The sequence below is a fragment of the Gavialis gangeticus genome, unplaced genomic scaffold, assembly GCF_001723915.1.
Source record: "Gavialis gangeticus isolate Ggan-Ray unplaced genomic scaffold, GavGan_comp1, whole genome shotgun sequence".
Taxonomy (NCBI): Eukaryota; Metazoa; Chordata; order Crocodylia; family Gavialidae; genus Gavialis; species Gavialis gangeticus.
The window spans coordinates 10,675,437-10,688,778 of record NW_017729001.1 but is presented as its reverse complement, the minus strand read 5'-3'; the positions used below and the strand labels follow the sequence as shown (position 1 = coordinate 10,688,778).

Below are 13,342 nucleotides of genomic sequence, written 5' to 3'. Positions count from 1 at the left end.
GTGTGTGTGTGTGTGTGTGTGTGTGTATTGGAGCCCCAGTACAAAAAGAGAGCATTTGAGGTTAAATCTCAGGTGCATTGGCGTATCTCTGGTGTTTAAAGGCTCAGCTTAACATAGGTGCTGCAGGTCAATGCAGGTCTGTTTTCTCAATGATATTTTGGATAGTAGGTGGTACATCTGACAGATAAACCTGTCTGCTGATGTTTAATTTTCAGTTTTAGTAGTAAAATAGTAAGGGTTCAGCTGAAGTGGGCCAAAATTTAATATGTGATGGAGGAATTATGATGGCTGAAGTCATGTTGCATTGTCTCTTGTATCCTCGTTTCTCTCATGTTAGAATACAAAAACAGTGTCTTATTAAGATTATTTTGGAAAAAAAGGAAGTGGAAGAAGATTCTGTTTTAGAGGACATACCCTCCATAATTTCAAACAGGATTTTTATAAATTAATTTTAGCTTTGCATTGGCAGCATGCTCTTGCTTTTTATTTAGGGAGGGGCTATTAAATATGAGGACTGTATGGAGACTCCATTATGTCATTTATTTCAACTAGCACAGTAGCTAGTGAGCTCCCTCTATCCTGTTGCTGGTGCCTGAAGTAAGGATGACTTGTTATTTATGATGAAGTGCCTACTCTGCTTTGTAGAGCAAATAAGATATATTACTTGCCCCAAGGTATTTAACAACCTAATTCCAGACCAGTAAATGAGCAAGAACAATAGATAGTTACAGAAGCAAAACTTAGAAAAGCTTGTGTCCTTGTTAGTCTTAAGTAGGATGCTTTCTTTGGCAACTATGATGTCCTAACTCATTGTTGAAGAATTTAAGTTTTTATTTACCCCTCACCCCCCCAATAAGTTTGGTTGCTAAGTGATGCAGAGCTGTTCTCCTGTTTCTGCAAATGGATAGCTAATGCCTTTGCTGCTGCTCACAGCTTGGCCAAGCAGCTGTAGAGTGTAATTAATTAGGTCCTCATAACTTTCCCTGCTTCTGTTCAGAACCTAGTGGGCAGTAGCCAAGCTGCCAAGGGCCATTCTGCTTTCACATTGCTGCTACTGCTTAGTAAAGCCAGAAGGAGCAACAGGTGAGGTAGGCACTTGGATTTCTGGTAGCTAAGTAGCACCCCAAAAGCAGGGCAAGGGAGGACTAAAGTAGCAGAAATCTGTTTATTTACTCTTTTCCTCCCTGCTGATTATGCTTTCTGTGCCAGTAAAGAATTTGGGCCAAGGAGCTTGAAGGGTGTCTGGTTTTTCAAATTTATCAGCTACCTAGGCTGATACAAAATGGGGAACCCTTAAGCCAGAGGGACATAGCTTGTTTAAATATCTTGGATCCTGTCCCCTTCTGAGCAAGAGCTTGGCACTAGTATGTTACCTCAGCCTTTGCTGGTTAGAGTTTCTTCCACTTTTATCTCTCTCAAATATTTGATCCAGTCACTTGTAGGTCTCTGATAAACTGTTTCAGCCTTGGAAAGGGTGGAAAGGGAAGACAAAGGCTTCAGAAGTATGCTGTCATTTGTTTATTGTATTTCACGTCTTAATGATATCATTGTTTTGTGTTGAGGAATTTTTAGGCTGGAATAGGCGCTTAAGAGAGAGCAGAAAATAGGTAAAAAAACCTGGAGGAGGGGAAGAGTATGGATGATGAATAGAGCATGAGGGATGGAGGAGGGGGACAATTGACTGGGGGGTTGGAGGAAAAGACTTGTGTATTGGGGCCAGAATTAGGATAAGGAGCACTATGACATCTAGGAGAAGGAAGAGGCATCAGTTGAAGGCTTCTGAGACTGGGATAAAATAAGGAAGTAGGAAGAGGTATAATACAGGGTGATCTATGAACTTCCATCTCCTGCACCCTTTTGTTCATTTTTCTACTTTTTCCTGTAGTGATTTTTTTTTTCTCTACAGAATATAAGAGAAGCCCTTGCACAATGAACATTCCTGTACCATTTGCTTCAGTTCTTTTGAGATCATTAGATAACTAGCTTAAGTAAACTCATTTAAACACATGACTCACAAAGATATTTTTTCCTCTTGAAAATATGGCACAATCAGCATGGTTAACATTTGCTGTCATAGACTTGACTAAGACTTGAAGGTTTTAGCATTCTTTCCATTGCAGTTTTCTTATTTATGAGTTGATTACCCTTTGTTGTTAATCAGTTCTTCACACCTCAGAGGAAATTGCAGACACTACTCTGTTGTGCTGAGAAAACTGACCCCTGATTTAACAGTTAATTGAATTAAATATTTTGAGACAGTACCAACTGAGTGATAAGTTCGCATGGTGGCTTTTGCTGTCATATTGAATATGTTTAATTTCTGAGATAACTCTGACTGAAGAGGAATATAACAATGACCTTACAACATGCTTATTTCACATCTTGTCATAATCTGTTGGGACTGTGTAGCTCTATGACAAGGCTTCTGTTAGGTTAGTAAGAATCCCATTTCTCTTGATTACTTTCTATTCTTGAGACTTAAGGTGGTAGGGGTTGTCATGAAGCAATCTTACAATAATTTGCAGGAAGGAGAAATTAACTTCAGTGGTCTTTTTCAGCTTTTAACTGCACGTATCACAATTCTTGTTAGAGATCAGTGTCACGGGACGTTGAGATGTGCTGATTCCCTATGGTAGGTGATGGGATTATCCCTTGAGTGGTAAATGCATTTTTAAGGTATTTCTTAATTTAGGGGTGGTATACGGACAGGGAGGAAGGGGAGATTGCCATCTTTTTCTTCCTTTTTTTTTTTTTTGTTCCCAACAAGCACACTGTACCTGAGAAGCATGCCAAAACCACTTAATGACATGCCAAACTTTGGTCAGAAGATGTCAGTTGAGAGTAACAATGCACTCTGTCCTGTCTTGTCACTCTTATATTGAACAGTGTGTCATATCAGCATTTTCAGTATTATTTCATAGATTCTACCCTTGTATCCCCAGTGTTGTAGTACATTTAGACCTTTTAGCTGGCTCTCCAGGAGAGTGTATGAATTGCAAAATGGCTTCCACTATATAATGAACATGTTCCTTTTAAAAAAGCACCAAGGGAAGAAACTGAAGTATCAAAATGTAGCAGTGCTGCAAGTGGAAGGTGTATTCCCATCTTCATTAGAACCAGCTAACATTTACAGGGCTAGTGCCTGTGGTTCAAGCTGAATCAAAAAGGCAATGACTAATATAGATGTATGATTCTTTTAAAAATGGCTTTAGCTGAAGTAGTTCAGAAATCTAAAGTTAATATTTTAATGCTAAAAAATTGTCAGAACTATCTCATTACACATTTGCAGCTACTTACATTTGTATGAATTACATTTTAAAGCAGATTACTTAGCATCTTTTTTGGTTAATGTGCGCTTTACTTTTTATTTTTAGGATGTTTTTCTCAGCTATCCATTTTTAGCTTCGTTGTATGCTCAGCTGTGATGGGGTTTAATAAGCATTTTTCTCAGATGGTAGGTTGCCTTTTTCTGTAGGAGTATAGTGATATTTTGATAAATTGATTTTTAAAGATGATAAACTGTGGGATTGGATTTATTAAACTAGTGGGGATCAACCTTTTTAGCAGGTATGCCACAAGTTAGCTCTGTACTCTCATTGAGGGCCATCCCTGATCCCTGCCTGATCTGCTGCTCTGCTTTTTGCTCCTTGCCCTATCTGCTGTCTACCCCCTCTCTGATCTGCCATGTGCTATACACACAGGCTGGCCATGCCACTTGTGGCACATATGCCACAGGTTGACCACCCCTGGGTTAGACTACCAATAGAACTAAACCTAACAAAAGTATTCACATTTAAGATTTATTCTTTTAATAAGTTGTGATCATATCCTGTCAGTTGATATGGGAGGATTCATTCTCTTAATAGGTTTGTTTCTTTATTAGGTAACTTAAAAAAGATGTGATTGGATTAGAAATTTCTGTGTGGTTTGGAATCAGTGGACTGTGCTATATTTACATGTTCATATTGGGACTGGGTTTTCAAATGGCTTTGGTGGCACTCCTTAAGATCTATTTTGTTCCATATGTACAGCTATAGCAGTTTCATAAAAGTCCATTTTTTGTCTTGTGTGAGACTAATACCCTGTGTGTTTCTGTCAACTGGGAAGTACATTTTCTCAAAAAATGGTCGTAGTGGAATCAAACTTTCCTTGGTGTAAGAAGAGATACTGTTGCTGTGTGTGGGTGTGTGGCTGTGTGCAAAGAGCTGCTTGAAGCTCATTTCTCTCCATGGGGATAACTGGCTGCATACCAAAGCTGTGGCCAGGAGAAGCAGTAAAGCAATGTGTGGGCAGACTGCAGGTTCTTTTATTAGCGCTTTCATTGTACATCTAAAATCTCAACAGTAAGTGAGCGCTAGGCTTCTTCTATTAAGTTTGGCTCCATCATTAACTGCTTAACTATCTAGTTTGAATTGTGTTGTGTTATAGAGAACAGTGTCTGTTGAATGCAGATTTTTTTATGATTTTTATATTTAGTTGTGTATTTGAATCAGACTTAAAAGAACCCCTATTTGTTTTAAAGTACAAAATCTGCTCAGCATTGCAAGGAATTACTTCTAAAGCTTTTTTAGAAGGAATTTAAAACCAACTGATATGGTTATCTCTTTAGCTCTCTCTTGTGGGCCTCTTGGCTCCTAAAGACAATGTTACTTGATTTTTCTGGAGTCAAACAGCAGCAAATGCTGTAATTAAATAGATTTTCCTCATGAGTCACAAATTATAGGTGCAATTCTGAAGTTCTGAAATGTGGGTAACCATATCAGTTTTGATTAGGCCAGAAATGGGGCATTTAGAGATGGCCCTAGTTATGGTTTGAATCCTTCAGTAATAGAGAAGAAGCTAAGCAGAAGAAAAATCAGCTTGCTGTGGATCAGGGCAAGGCCTGTTGAGCCCTCAAGTGTGTGGTTTTTTTTTTTTAAATGCTATCTTTTTTCAAAAGTATTTAACGTTGTGCAGCAGGCAATGAATTTTCAGAAAACTCTAACTTCTTGAGTGGGTAAAAATATTTTGACTTTTGGCTTCATTGCACTTATAAATATATACAAGAATCATAAAAGAATGCCTGCTGTGTGTGTCATTGTTTTACACGATGAGAGGAGTTGCAAGGTGTTTAATGACATAAAGTGTTGATTGACTTAGCTGTTATACCATAGTACTTGCTTTATCTTTCACTTAATCCTAGTGTTTGCTTGGCATTAAATTAGGCTGTTTTTAAATGGAGATTCTTGTACCCTTTTTTTCTATATTTATGCATTGTTTGGCTTTATTCTTTTAGGTCTGTTGTTCCGAGTTTGGACTCTCCAGCCAAAATCAGCTCCATGGAAAAGAAACTCCTTCTCAAGAGCAAAGAGCTCCAAGACACCCAGGACAAGTGTCATAAGGTATTTATTTATGCGATTGGCCATCCTCATTGCTCCAGGAATCTACAACCAATGTATGCCAAGGGATCTGTCAGATGCTGCTGATCGTCAGGATCTGTGGTGGGCAAAGTGCTTTTCCTTCAGTGAAGTGGCTTCCTGTTCATTACAGAGGGAAATGACTTTAGGCTATGCCTTTGCTCTAGATACATTAATCTTAACAAGAGGAAGCTCTGGATTTTAAACAGCCCTTTTCTCAGCATGACACAGACAACTGCTTCTTCCAGCAGGCGGCGTTTATTCCTCATCAGTTGCAGCGGTTCTGTTCTGAGTGATACAAATCTTTCTTCTTAGTCCTTCAACTTCTACTTATGTAACTGTTGCCACTTCATTGATTACAGTGAACATTTTGTAACAGTTACGGTTCCTGAGTAAAAGGAACTCACTGGAATCTATTCAAACTCACTGCTTTTTTGAGACTTTTATGAGTGCAATTATTTGTCTCCCTGCTCTGTGCTGGATTTGACCATTTGTCCCTCACAAGGAGATGGGGGGGAACCATCTTCTGGTCCAACATGGATTTGGGATAAAGTTAAAGTGATCCATCTCTGCAAATCAGGTGAAAAATGATTGTGGCTTCTTTGCTAACTGGGGTTCGAAGAATGACTGAATACGAACAAGCAGCTTGAATGAATGGGGTGACTTAGACTTACTTCCTGCCCTTAAGAAGAACTGTGAATTCCCAGGAGCAGACACAATGGTATTGGAATTTAAACAGCATTTGGAGAATTTATTGCTAGGATCTCTGAGACTGAAATTTGTCACACAAGGTACACTGAAGTTAGCAGCTAAAAAAGCCTTTGAAATCCCTTTTAATCTTTCAATTTTGTTGCAGATGGAGCAGGAAATGACGCGATTGCACCGGAGAGTGTCAGAGGTGGAGGCTGTACTTAGCCAAAAGGAGGTGGAACTGAAAGCCTCTGAGACCCAGCGATCCCTCCTGGAGCAAGATCTGGCTACCTACATCACAGAATGCAGTGTGAGCCTTTACCCTTTTCCCTCTGAAGGGTTACATCTGACGGTCTCTAGCTTTCTGTTACATAGAGGTTTCAGTGCAGCACACACTAAAGAGAGAAGATGCAAGAGGAACAGTTGTCTATTGAAAATGGAGCAGTAAATTGTTTTCAGTGTACAGTTAGATATGATTTTACTTAAACTCGGAAGATGTTGTTAGAATATCATACAGTAATAATTACAAAGTAGGTATGACTGTTTTCTTGCTTGCCTTGAAGCACCCTGAGGTAGTTTTGTTCTTGACCTTTTAGCTATGTTGCACTACTTTGGGGTTCTGATCTTAGCAGATGGTGGAAGCAAAGGTGGGGTTAGTCAATCCAAGTGTAGCTAAAGTGTTTCAAGAAGTGAAAGTACTGACTCAAGATGTAGCATTCTGAGTTCAATCTGATCCAATTCCCTAGTATTGTGGTATGGGCACTGTAATGACAGATGCTGCTTTTCAAATGGGATTTAAAAGTGAAGCCCTAAATCTGTCTCTAAAGAGTTTTTGGCACTTTGTACAGGAGCAGGGATGTCTGCCCAGTTGTCTTGGCAAAATTTCAGTGAGGGTGTTTACATTCTACATACCAATGCTACCATTTATTTTCAGCTGCATATGATATTCTTCTGTCTTCCTTTCCCTCTCCCACCAAAACTTTAGCATGCGGGTACTGGTGGTCTTTAGCATGCTGGTGTAGATAACTGCAGTGTTAGCAGTAAAGAGGTCACTGAATTTTAGAGGTGTGAGGGGCATTTCCTACGGAGTATACTTCATTTATCTGAATAGCACAGAAGGTATTAATGTATTTGTGTAAACGGAAACTTTACAATTAAATAATGCACATTAGGAAACATATCTGAAGTTGGGTTGAGCTATGGGTATTTTATTAGTTCTACTGTTTTACATGACTGAAGAGTTTTGGATCTTTCTGGATGAAAAACAATAAATTAAATAAATATAGGTAGGTTGCAAGACTGTTAGTCTGTCTTGAAGTCCTAAGCAAAGATTAGACAGCCTGAAACAAAAGAAGTATTACTATTAATAGTAGGTACTCCTACCCTTTAACAAAAAGTTGCAGGACAAGCAGAGGATTGAACTTAATCAGCCAGTCTGGAGAAAAAATGTCAGTCTTGGTAATAATAGTAGCATTAAGTGAATGATGGTATTAGGGTCATGAATAAACACTGCTAGATAAAGGACAGATAATTAATGTCAGTAAAGGTTATCTTTTGGAACCTGTGTTCATTCTTTGACTTCAAACTTGATTTGCAGAAATAGTGTTTGAATAAAGATCTTAATGTTGTAGCTTTTTGGTTGTAAGCAAGCTGTTTCTATCCACATACAAAAACTGAAGTTCAATAGCAGTGAATTTTTAGGCTTTGTGTCTCAATTTATATTGACTCATGCTACTCAAGGAGAAGATTTGTGTTCCTTTATTTGAGGATATTTCTTATGCAACAATGTGCAAAGGCAAAGAATCTGTGTATTGAGCATTTTGCTTTCTGCAGAGCTTAAAGCGAAGCCTGGAACAGGCACGGATGGAGGTGTCTCAGGAGGATGATAAGGCACTACAGCTGCTTCATGATATCAGAGAGCAGAGCCGAAAACTGCAGGAGATCAAAGAACAGGTATAACTGCTTCTCTGGGTAGCAGAGTGCCTGGCAGTATATTTGCATTGCTTGTATTTTGCACTTCTGATGTCAGGAACACATTTTGGCATATGGGCACACAAGTTACTATCAGGTAAGTTACTATGAGGTACTAGAGTGTTAACTTAAAGTGCATCTACAACCTCCTAGTAGCTGATTATATGCATGCTCTTACTCTGAAGTAAATGTGAGACAGCTTACCCCCTCAGTAAATTTGCCTCATTTACTGCAGGGTAAGAGCATGTACCTGGTAATGCAGAGCAGCTGATGTACCTTAAGTTCACACTTCACTTCACTTTAGCTGATCTTTTTTGGGCCCATGACCTCATTGATAGGATGCAAAGGCTTACACCGTGGAGGTATTTAGAGTTTCTTAAAGTGCCTAAAGAGAAAATATGACTTTTGTGTACATTGAAAGCATACATGTTCTCAGACCTTTTGATGCTTTCTTGAAATCCATCAAGTGGATCACATAAAATGTCTTTAAAAAAAAAGCTAAAAAAAATTAGGAGAGACTTTTGATATTTTTAATAAAATTTCTGTATTGAAAAAGCATGAGAATTTAAAATAGATAAAGTTTTTAAATGAATTAACAAGGTTCCCCTTAGTTCTCACCAGAAGTTCATGAATCCTTTACAGTGAGAGTTTTGAAATGGGGGTGAGGGGAGTAGGGGTGGAGGGTAACCACATGAGATCTAATGTTGTTGTAATTCGACCAACTTAAATTTCTAACTGTCTTACCTTGTTGGTATTTCAAAATACCACCTAGGTTGTTGAACTGTTCTTTTTCTGGCTTAGCCTCTTTGCAGGGTAGATTTTTTTTTCAGAGTTATTTTTTGCTCTAGAAAAGTGGTAGGAATTAATTAATCCTCAGACTTGTTTATATGAAGAAATAATAAACACTTAAATGAAAATATGACATTGTGGACAATTTTCAGATTAAAAGTATTGTGGGACAGAATCCATTCCATCCCATTGTTTAATGGAAATGTAATTTGCTATGGAGTTCAAACAATTCTAAACAATTATCTACTGCTTTTCTCCTTCAAAGCACTTTACAAACATTAACTGACTAATTTTGGTAAATGAGATGCGCAAGCATAGAACCCTTGGTACTAGGTCTCTGGACAGGAGCTACTCTTTTATGCAAAATTAAATTAAATGCATATACAACCTCTGGAAGTGTCAGACCTATATGCACATATCAAGTATTCCATTCAGCTGATTGTTTTCAAAATGGCAATGTTCTAAGCCTTGCTACTTTGCTTTCTGTTGCTTCATTAGCTGGATTTCTTTAAATGACTTGGTGTAGAATGTTTTTGCAATAAAATATTTAGATTTGTAAAATTTGACAGAGGAAAAAATAATTTTAAGAATTTTAATAAAACTTGTATCCCAACATGACTTGAACTCAGTATCTCTGAACATACATGTTGGCTAAGATTAATCAGAATATTAAGGTGCTGTAGATGGAATTGTAACAGGTTTTTAGGACCTTTTATGTAGGGTTTCTCTGGGGTTCCTCAAGCTGCATAAAATATGTTGAAAAATTTCTGCTGACTCATTAGCAGGTGGATCTTGGAAAATAAGAGAGCCTGGCTTGTTTGTTTGAGGCAGAAACAATATAAAGGGTGAGAGAGATCTGATCCTTATGATTTTCTTTATAGAGGAGCCAAGCTTGGGGAGAAACCTGCTTGCGCAATATTTACACAAAAAGACAAATCTCAAGAAAGCTGTTAAAGCTCAAGTATTTGGTGTTTTCAAGGCAATGCTATCTATTCACCGTTAGTTTGGAAAGTCAATGGAAAAAGAAAGTTCTTTCTAGTTTGGCTTCTGGTAATAACTTGACTATGTATATTTTCATTCTGACAGTTTTTTAATCTCTGATTAGCCTTTATGTCTGCATCTCAGTGTACAGGTGTTCAGTGTCTGTTGCATTCCAGTAAGATGCATGCCAGAACATGTTGTAGGTCTTAGGTTGCATGGCATGTTCCTCTCACCTAATTATGAGATTTTTCTTAAAGATGGGATCTTGAGTATGGCAGGAATCAAGAAAACTGAGCTATTTAACAACCTCCAAATTTATTAGCTTTCTCAAAGGCAGGTGTGGTCATACTTGTAACTCTTTAAATGATCACTGCTCTATCAGTTGAGTGTTTCTCGAAGTGCTGACACAAGGTATGATCCCTCAGTAGAGCACAAAGCATTTTTCTTATTTCTCTGTGTCAATCAATTGGTGTTAAAGGAATTTTCTAGAGTAATGTTTTTATTTTTATCACCTCCAATGTAAAAAAATAAGAAAATACTTGGGTAGCAAGAATTGTGACAAAGGATATTTGTTAGGAGATTGAGTGACCTGGATCCTTTGTGTGCATTATGAACCAGAAAGCCATTCTAGGCCAGAAGACCATTAGTGGCAATTTCCAGTATGGCAGGGTATTACCAGCACCTCCCAAAGGATGGTTTACTGAAGATCAAAGCTTCCTGGGAATCAGTATAAAATTGTGGAATCAGTGGAGATCATGACAGTGTTCTGTGGGCATTTGATCGGGGAGACATGACTGCTTGAGAAGTGTTATGATGAAGTGGGCAGTGAGGATTGTAGCTGTGTTTGAAAATGGGATGTAATGGGAATACTATAATGGACTAAAAAAGAAAGCCAGATATGGACTCATGTGCAAGGAGTTAAAAAAAAATCTCTGTTAAATCCTTTGCCCACTTTCATTTTATGTTATCTACTTGTCTAGCACCCTTCTAGCTACTATACACATGAAACAATCAAGCTTTTTAGAACAAGGACAATAATGTCTTGTTTTCTTTTATATTGGTTTTGTAAAACACCAGTATATTTCTAGGATTCTAATAATTCTTACTAATAAAAATTACCATTCAACCTGGGTCTGTAATGAACTCCTGAGTGATGATCTGAAGAGCTGTCTGTAGCTGATATCACCTTGGATACACAACCTAACTGGAATACTTAGTTCAAATGTTCCTTTAATACCTAAAAATCAAAGAACAAAACTTTTCATTTTTTTCCCTAATTCCCATCTTTGTAGGGCCCAGAAATAGGGGTATATGTAGAAGAATGGCTTTTTGGAGGGGAAATAGGACTCTCCAGGGACCGTGCTCCAAAGCTAGCATTTGATTATTAGGTTACCAGCTTCTCTCTTCCAGAATGATAGAGGACTTTTGTGTTTAGGCTTTTATGTTTCTTTCCATAGTTGTCAAAAAAAAAAGGCATCAAGTTGATGGCTGGAGGCCACAACACATTTTTTTTATCCACCTTTTTCCTACTACTAAGGCTTGTGGTTACTCTCACATTACCAGTTTGAGAACTTTTACTTTGAAAAAACAGGCCTCTTGACAGAGACACTAACACTGAGAGAGAAATTACATGAAAATAGATTAATTTTTGTTTCTGGAACCATGTGTTTGTTTTTTTTTAAGTAGATTCTCTCAAAATAGTTTTTCTGGTTATATTTTTGCATGTTTTCTGCGGTATTGGCTTGAAAATAGCAAGAATTATTGCCATGGAGGACAAGCTAGGGAGTTACAGAATACAGTGTTTTGTTTGGCTCTCCCTTTCATATTGTATTATACTCTTTTCCTGCATGTCCTGTAGTTTACTACTCTTTTTTTTCCCTTTTTTCTTTTGTGATCTCTGAAATGTAATACCCCTTTCCTCCCACTACAGGAGTATCAAGCCCAGGTAGAAGAGATGAGGTTGATGATGAATCAGTTAGAAGAGGATCTTATTTCAGCTCGCAGACGTAGTGATCTCTATGAATCAGAGTTGAGAGAGTCGCGATTGGCAGCGGAAGAATTCAAACGTAAAGCTACAGAATGTCACAACAAGCTACAGAAGGTAGTTGAGGCTCCTTGGGAAAGGAGTTTTATACTCTGATTTCTAGAGTGTATTTCTACACCAGAGTTGCATAAAACTCCTTAGAAGCTCAGTGCAGATTGTACAATTGGGAGCCATGTTGTATTAGGTGTGTACTTGGAATAGTTTAATTTATTCCCTGTAAGGCTGTTTACATTTAAACTGCCTAAGGTGGTGATTTTGGGTGAAGTCCAAGGTCCTAAAACTTTTCCTCAAAGTTATATATTTTATATTTAAGTTACAGGCTAAAGACCAAGGAAAAGCTGAAGCAGGAGAGCTGTATACCAAACTGGAGAAGGTATGCTTCAGTAGTGTTACTGGAGTTTGCTGCCTGATTCTGTATGAGCAAGTTGTTGTTGGCAGAAACCCACAATATCTACGGTTGGTCAGTGGTGTAAACACACTTCCATCCTCTCTTTCCTCATGGGACTGATTGTTCGGTCTGATTTGGCTTAAAGCTAGGTCTGGTCAGTCTGTGCTCAATAGAACTACAGTAACCATTCAAAGACAAGCTATTATATGCAGTCCATGTTGGAGCTGGGTTAATGATACACATGGGGTTCCTTTTATGACTACAAAATGGCAACTGAAAAATATGATTAGTTTGAAAAATAAATTGCTTTGGTTCTGCATGCACTGTCACACTGAATGATCTGTTTAATGACAGACATGTGACAAACAGACTAACCGAACTTAGTAAAATAGAATCAAGCCTGCATAAGATTGTTTTGGCAGGTTGGAATTATAGGGAGAAACAAAGATTCTGGGAAGAGAGACAAAAATAACAAGTCTGCCATACTTGTGATATACTGGTGATTTTCTCCCCTTCATTTTTTCTCCTTTGCATTTGACTACAGATCAATGCAGAACAGCAGGGCAAAATCCAGGAGCTACAAGAGAAGCTGACAAAGGTAAAGTGTACGGGGTAGGAGGGAAATTTTCGTAGGAATAATTTCTGTATTAAATCTTCATAAGACTTTCCAGCAAAATTCTAATGCAGAGGAGGGAGGCACTTTGTTTTACGCTCAAAAATAGAATTAGTCACAGCTTGGGGGACAACAGAGGCAGAAAGGGGGGTGGTGGGAGCTGGTATCTGAAATCATTAGAGTTCTCAATATGCTTTCTGCTCTTGAAATGTGTCGACAGTGTTTATTTTTACAAACGAATATGAATCAGAACTGGAATAATGAATAGAAAATTTTATTTAAAAGGCCACCTTGGGTATGTGACATGCAATACACCAGCCTGACCTTCTGTTTCTGGAGATATCAGGGTTTATTTCTTGTTTGTTCACCAGTGAAAACATCTGTTGGTCTTGGCTTACTCTCTAAGTGATAGAGCAGTTGATGTGTTTTGCTACAAATCAAGTGGTGAGATTTCAAGTCTTGTTCCAGAG

The 13,342-nt window shown here is 38.1% G+C and overlaps 1 protein-coding gene across 7 annotated transcripts in view; it reads left to right on the top strand.

The window, feature by feature from the left end:
* Positions 1-13,342, top strand: part of CIT (citron rho-interacting serine/threonine kinase) — a 137,118-nt gene that overhangs the window by 40,708 nt on the left and 83,068 nt on the right. For 4 of the 7 annotated variants that reach the window (XM_019506780.1, XM_019506779.1, XM_019506777.1 and 1 more), the window contains exons 10-15: positions 5,276-5,381; positions 6,253-6,396; positions 7,920-8,039; positions 11,758-11,928; positions 12,185-12,244; positions 12,804-12,857. In XM_019506780.1, coding sequence (XP_019362325.1) covers positions 5,276-5,381; positions 6,253-6,396; positions 7,920-8,039; positions 11,758-11,928; positions 12,185-12,244; positions 12,804-12,857 — 655 coding nt within the window. The remainder of the gene's footprint in view (positions 1-5,275; positions 5,382-6,252; positions 6,397-7,919; positions 8,040-11,757; positions 11,929-12,184; positions 12,245-12,803; positions 12,858-13,342) is intronic. The other 3 variants (XM_019506781.1, XM_019506778.1, XM_019506776.1) reach the window with 1 other exon arrangement.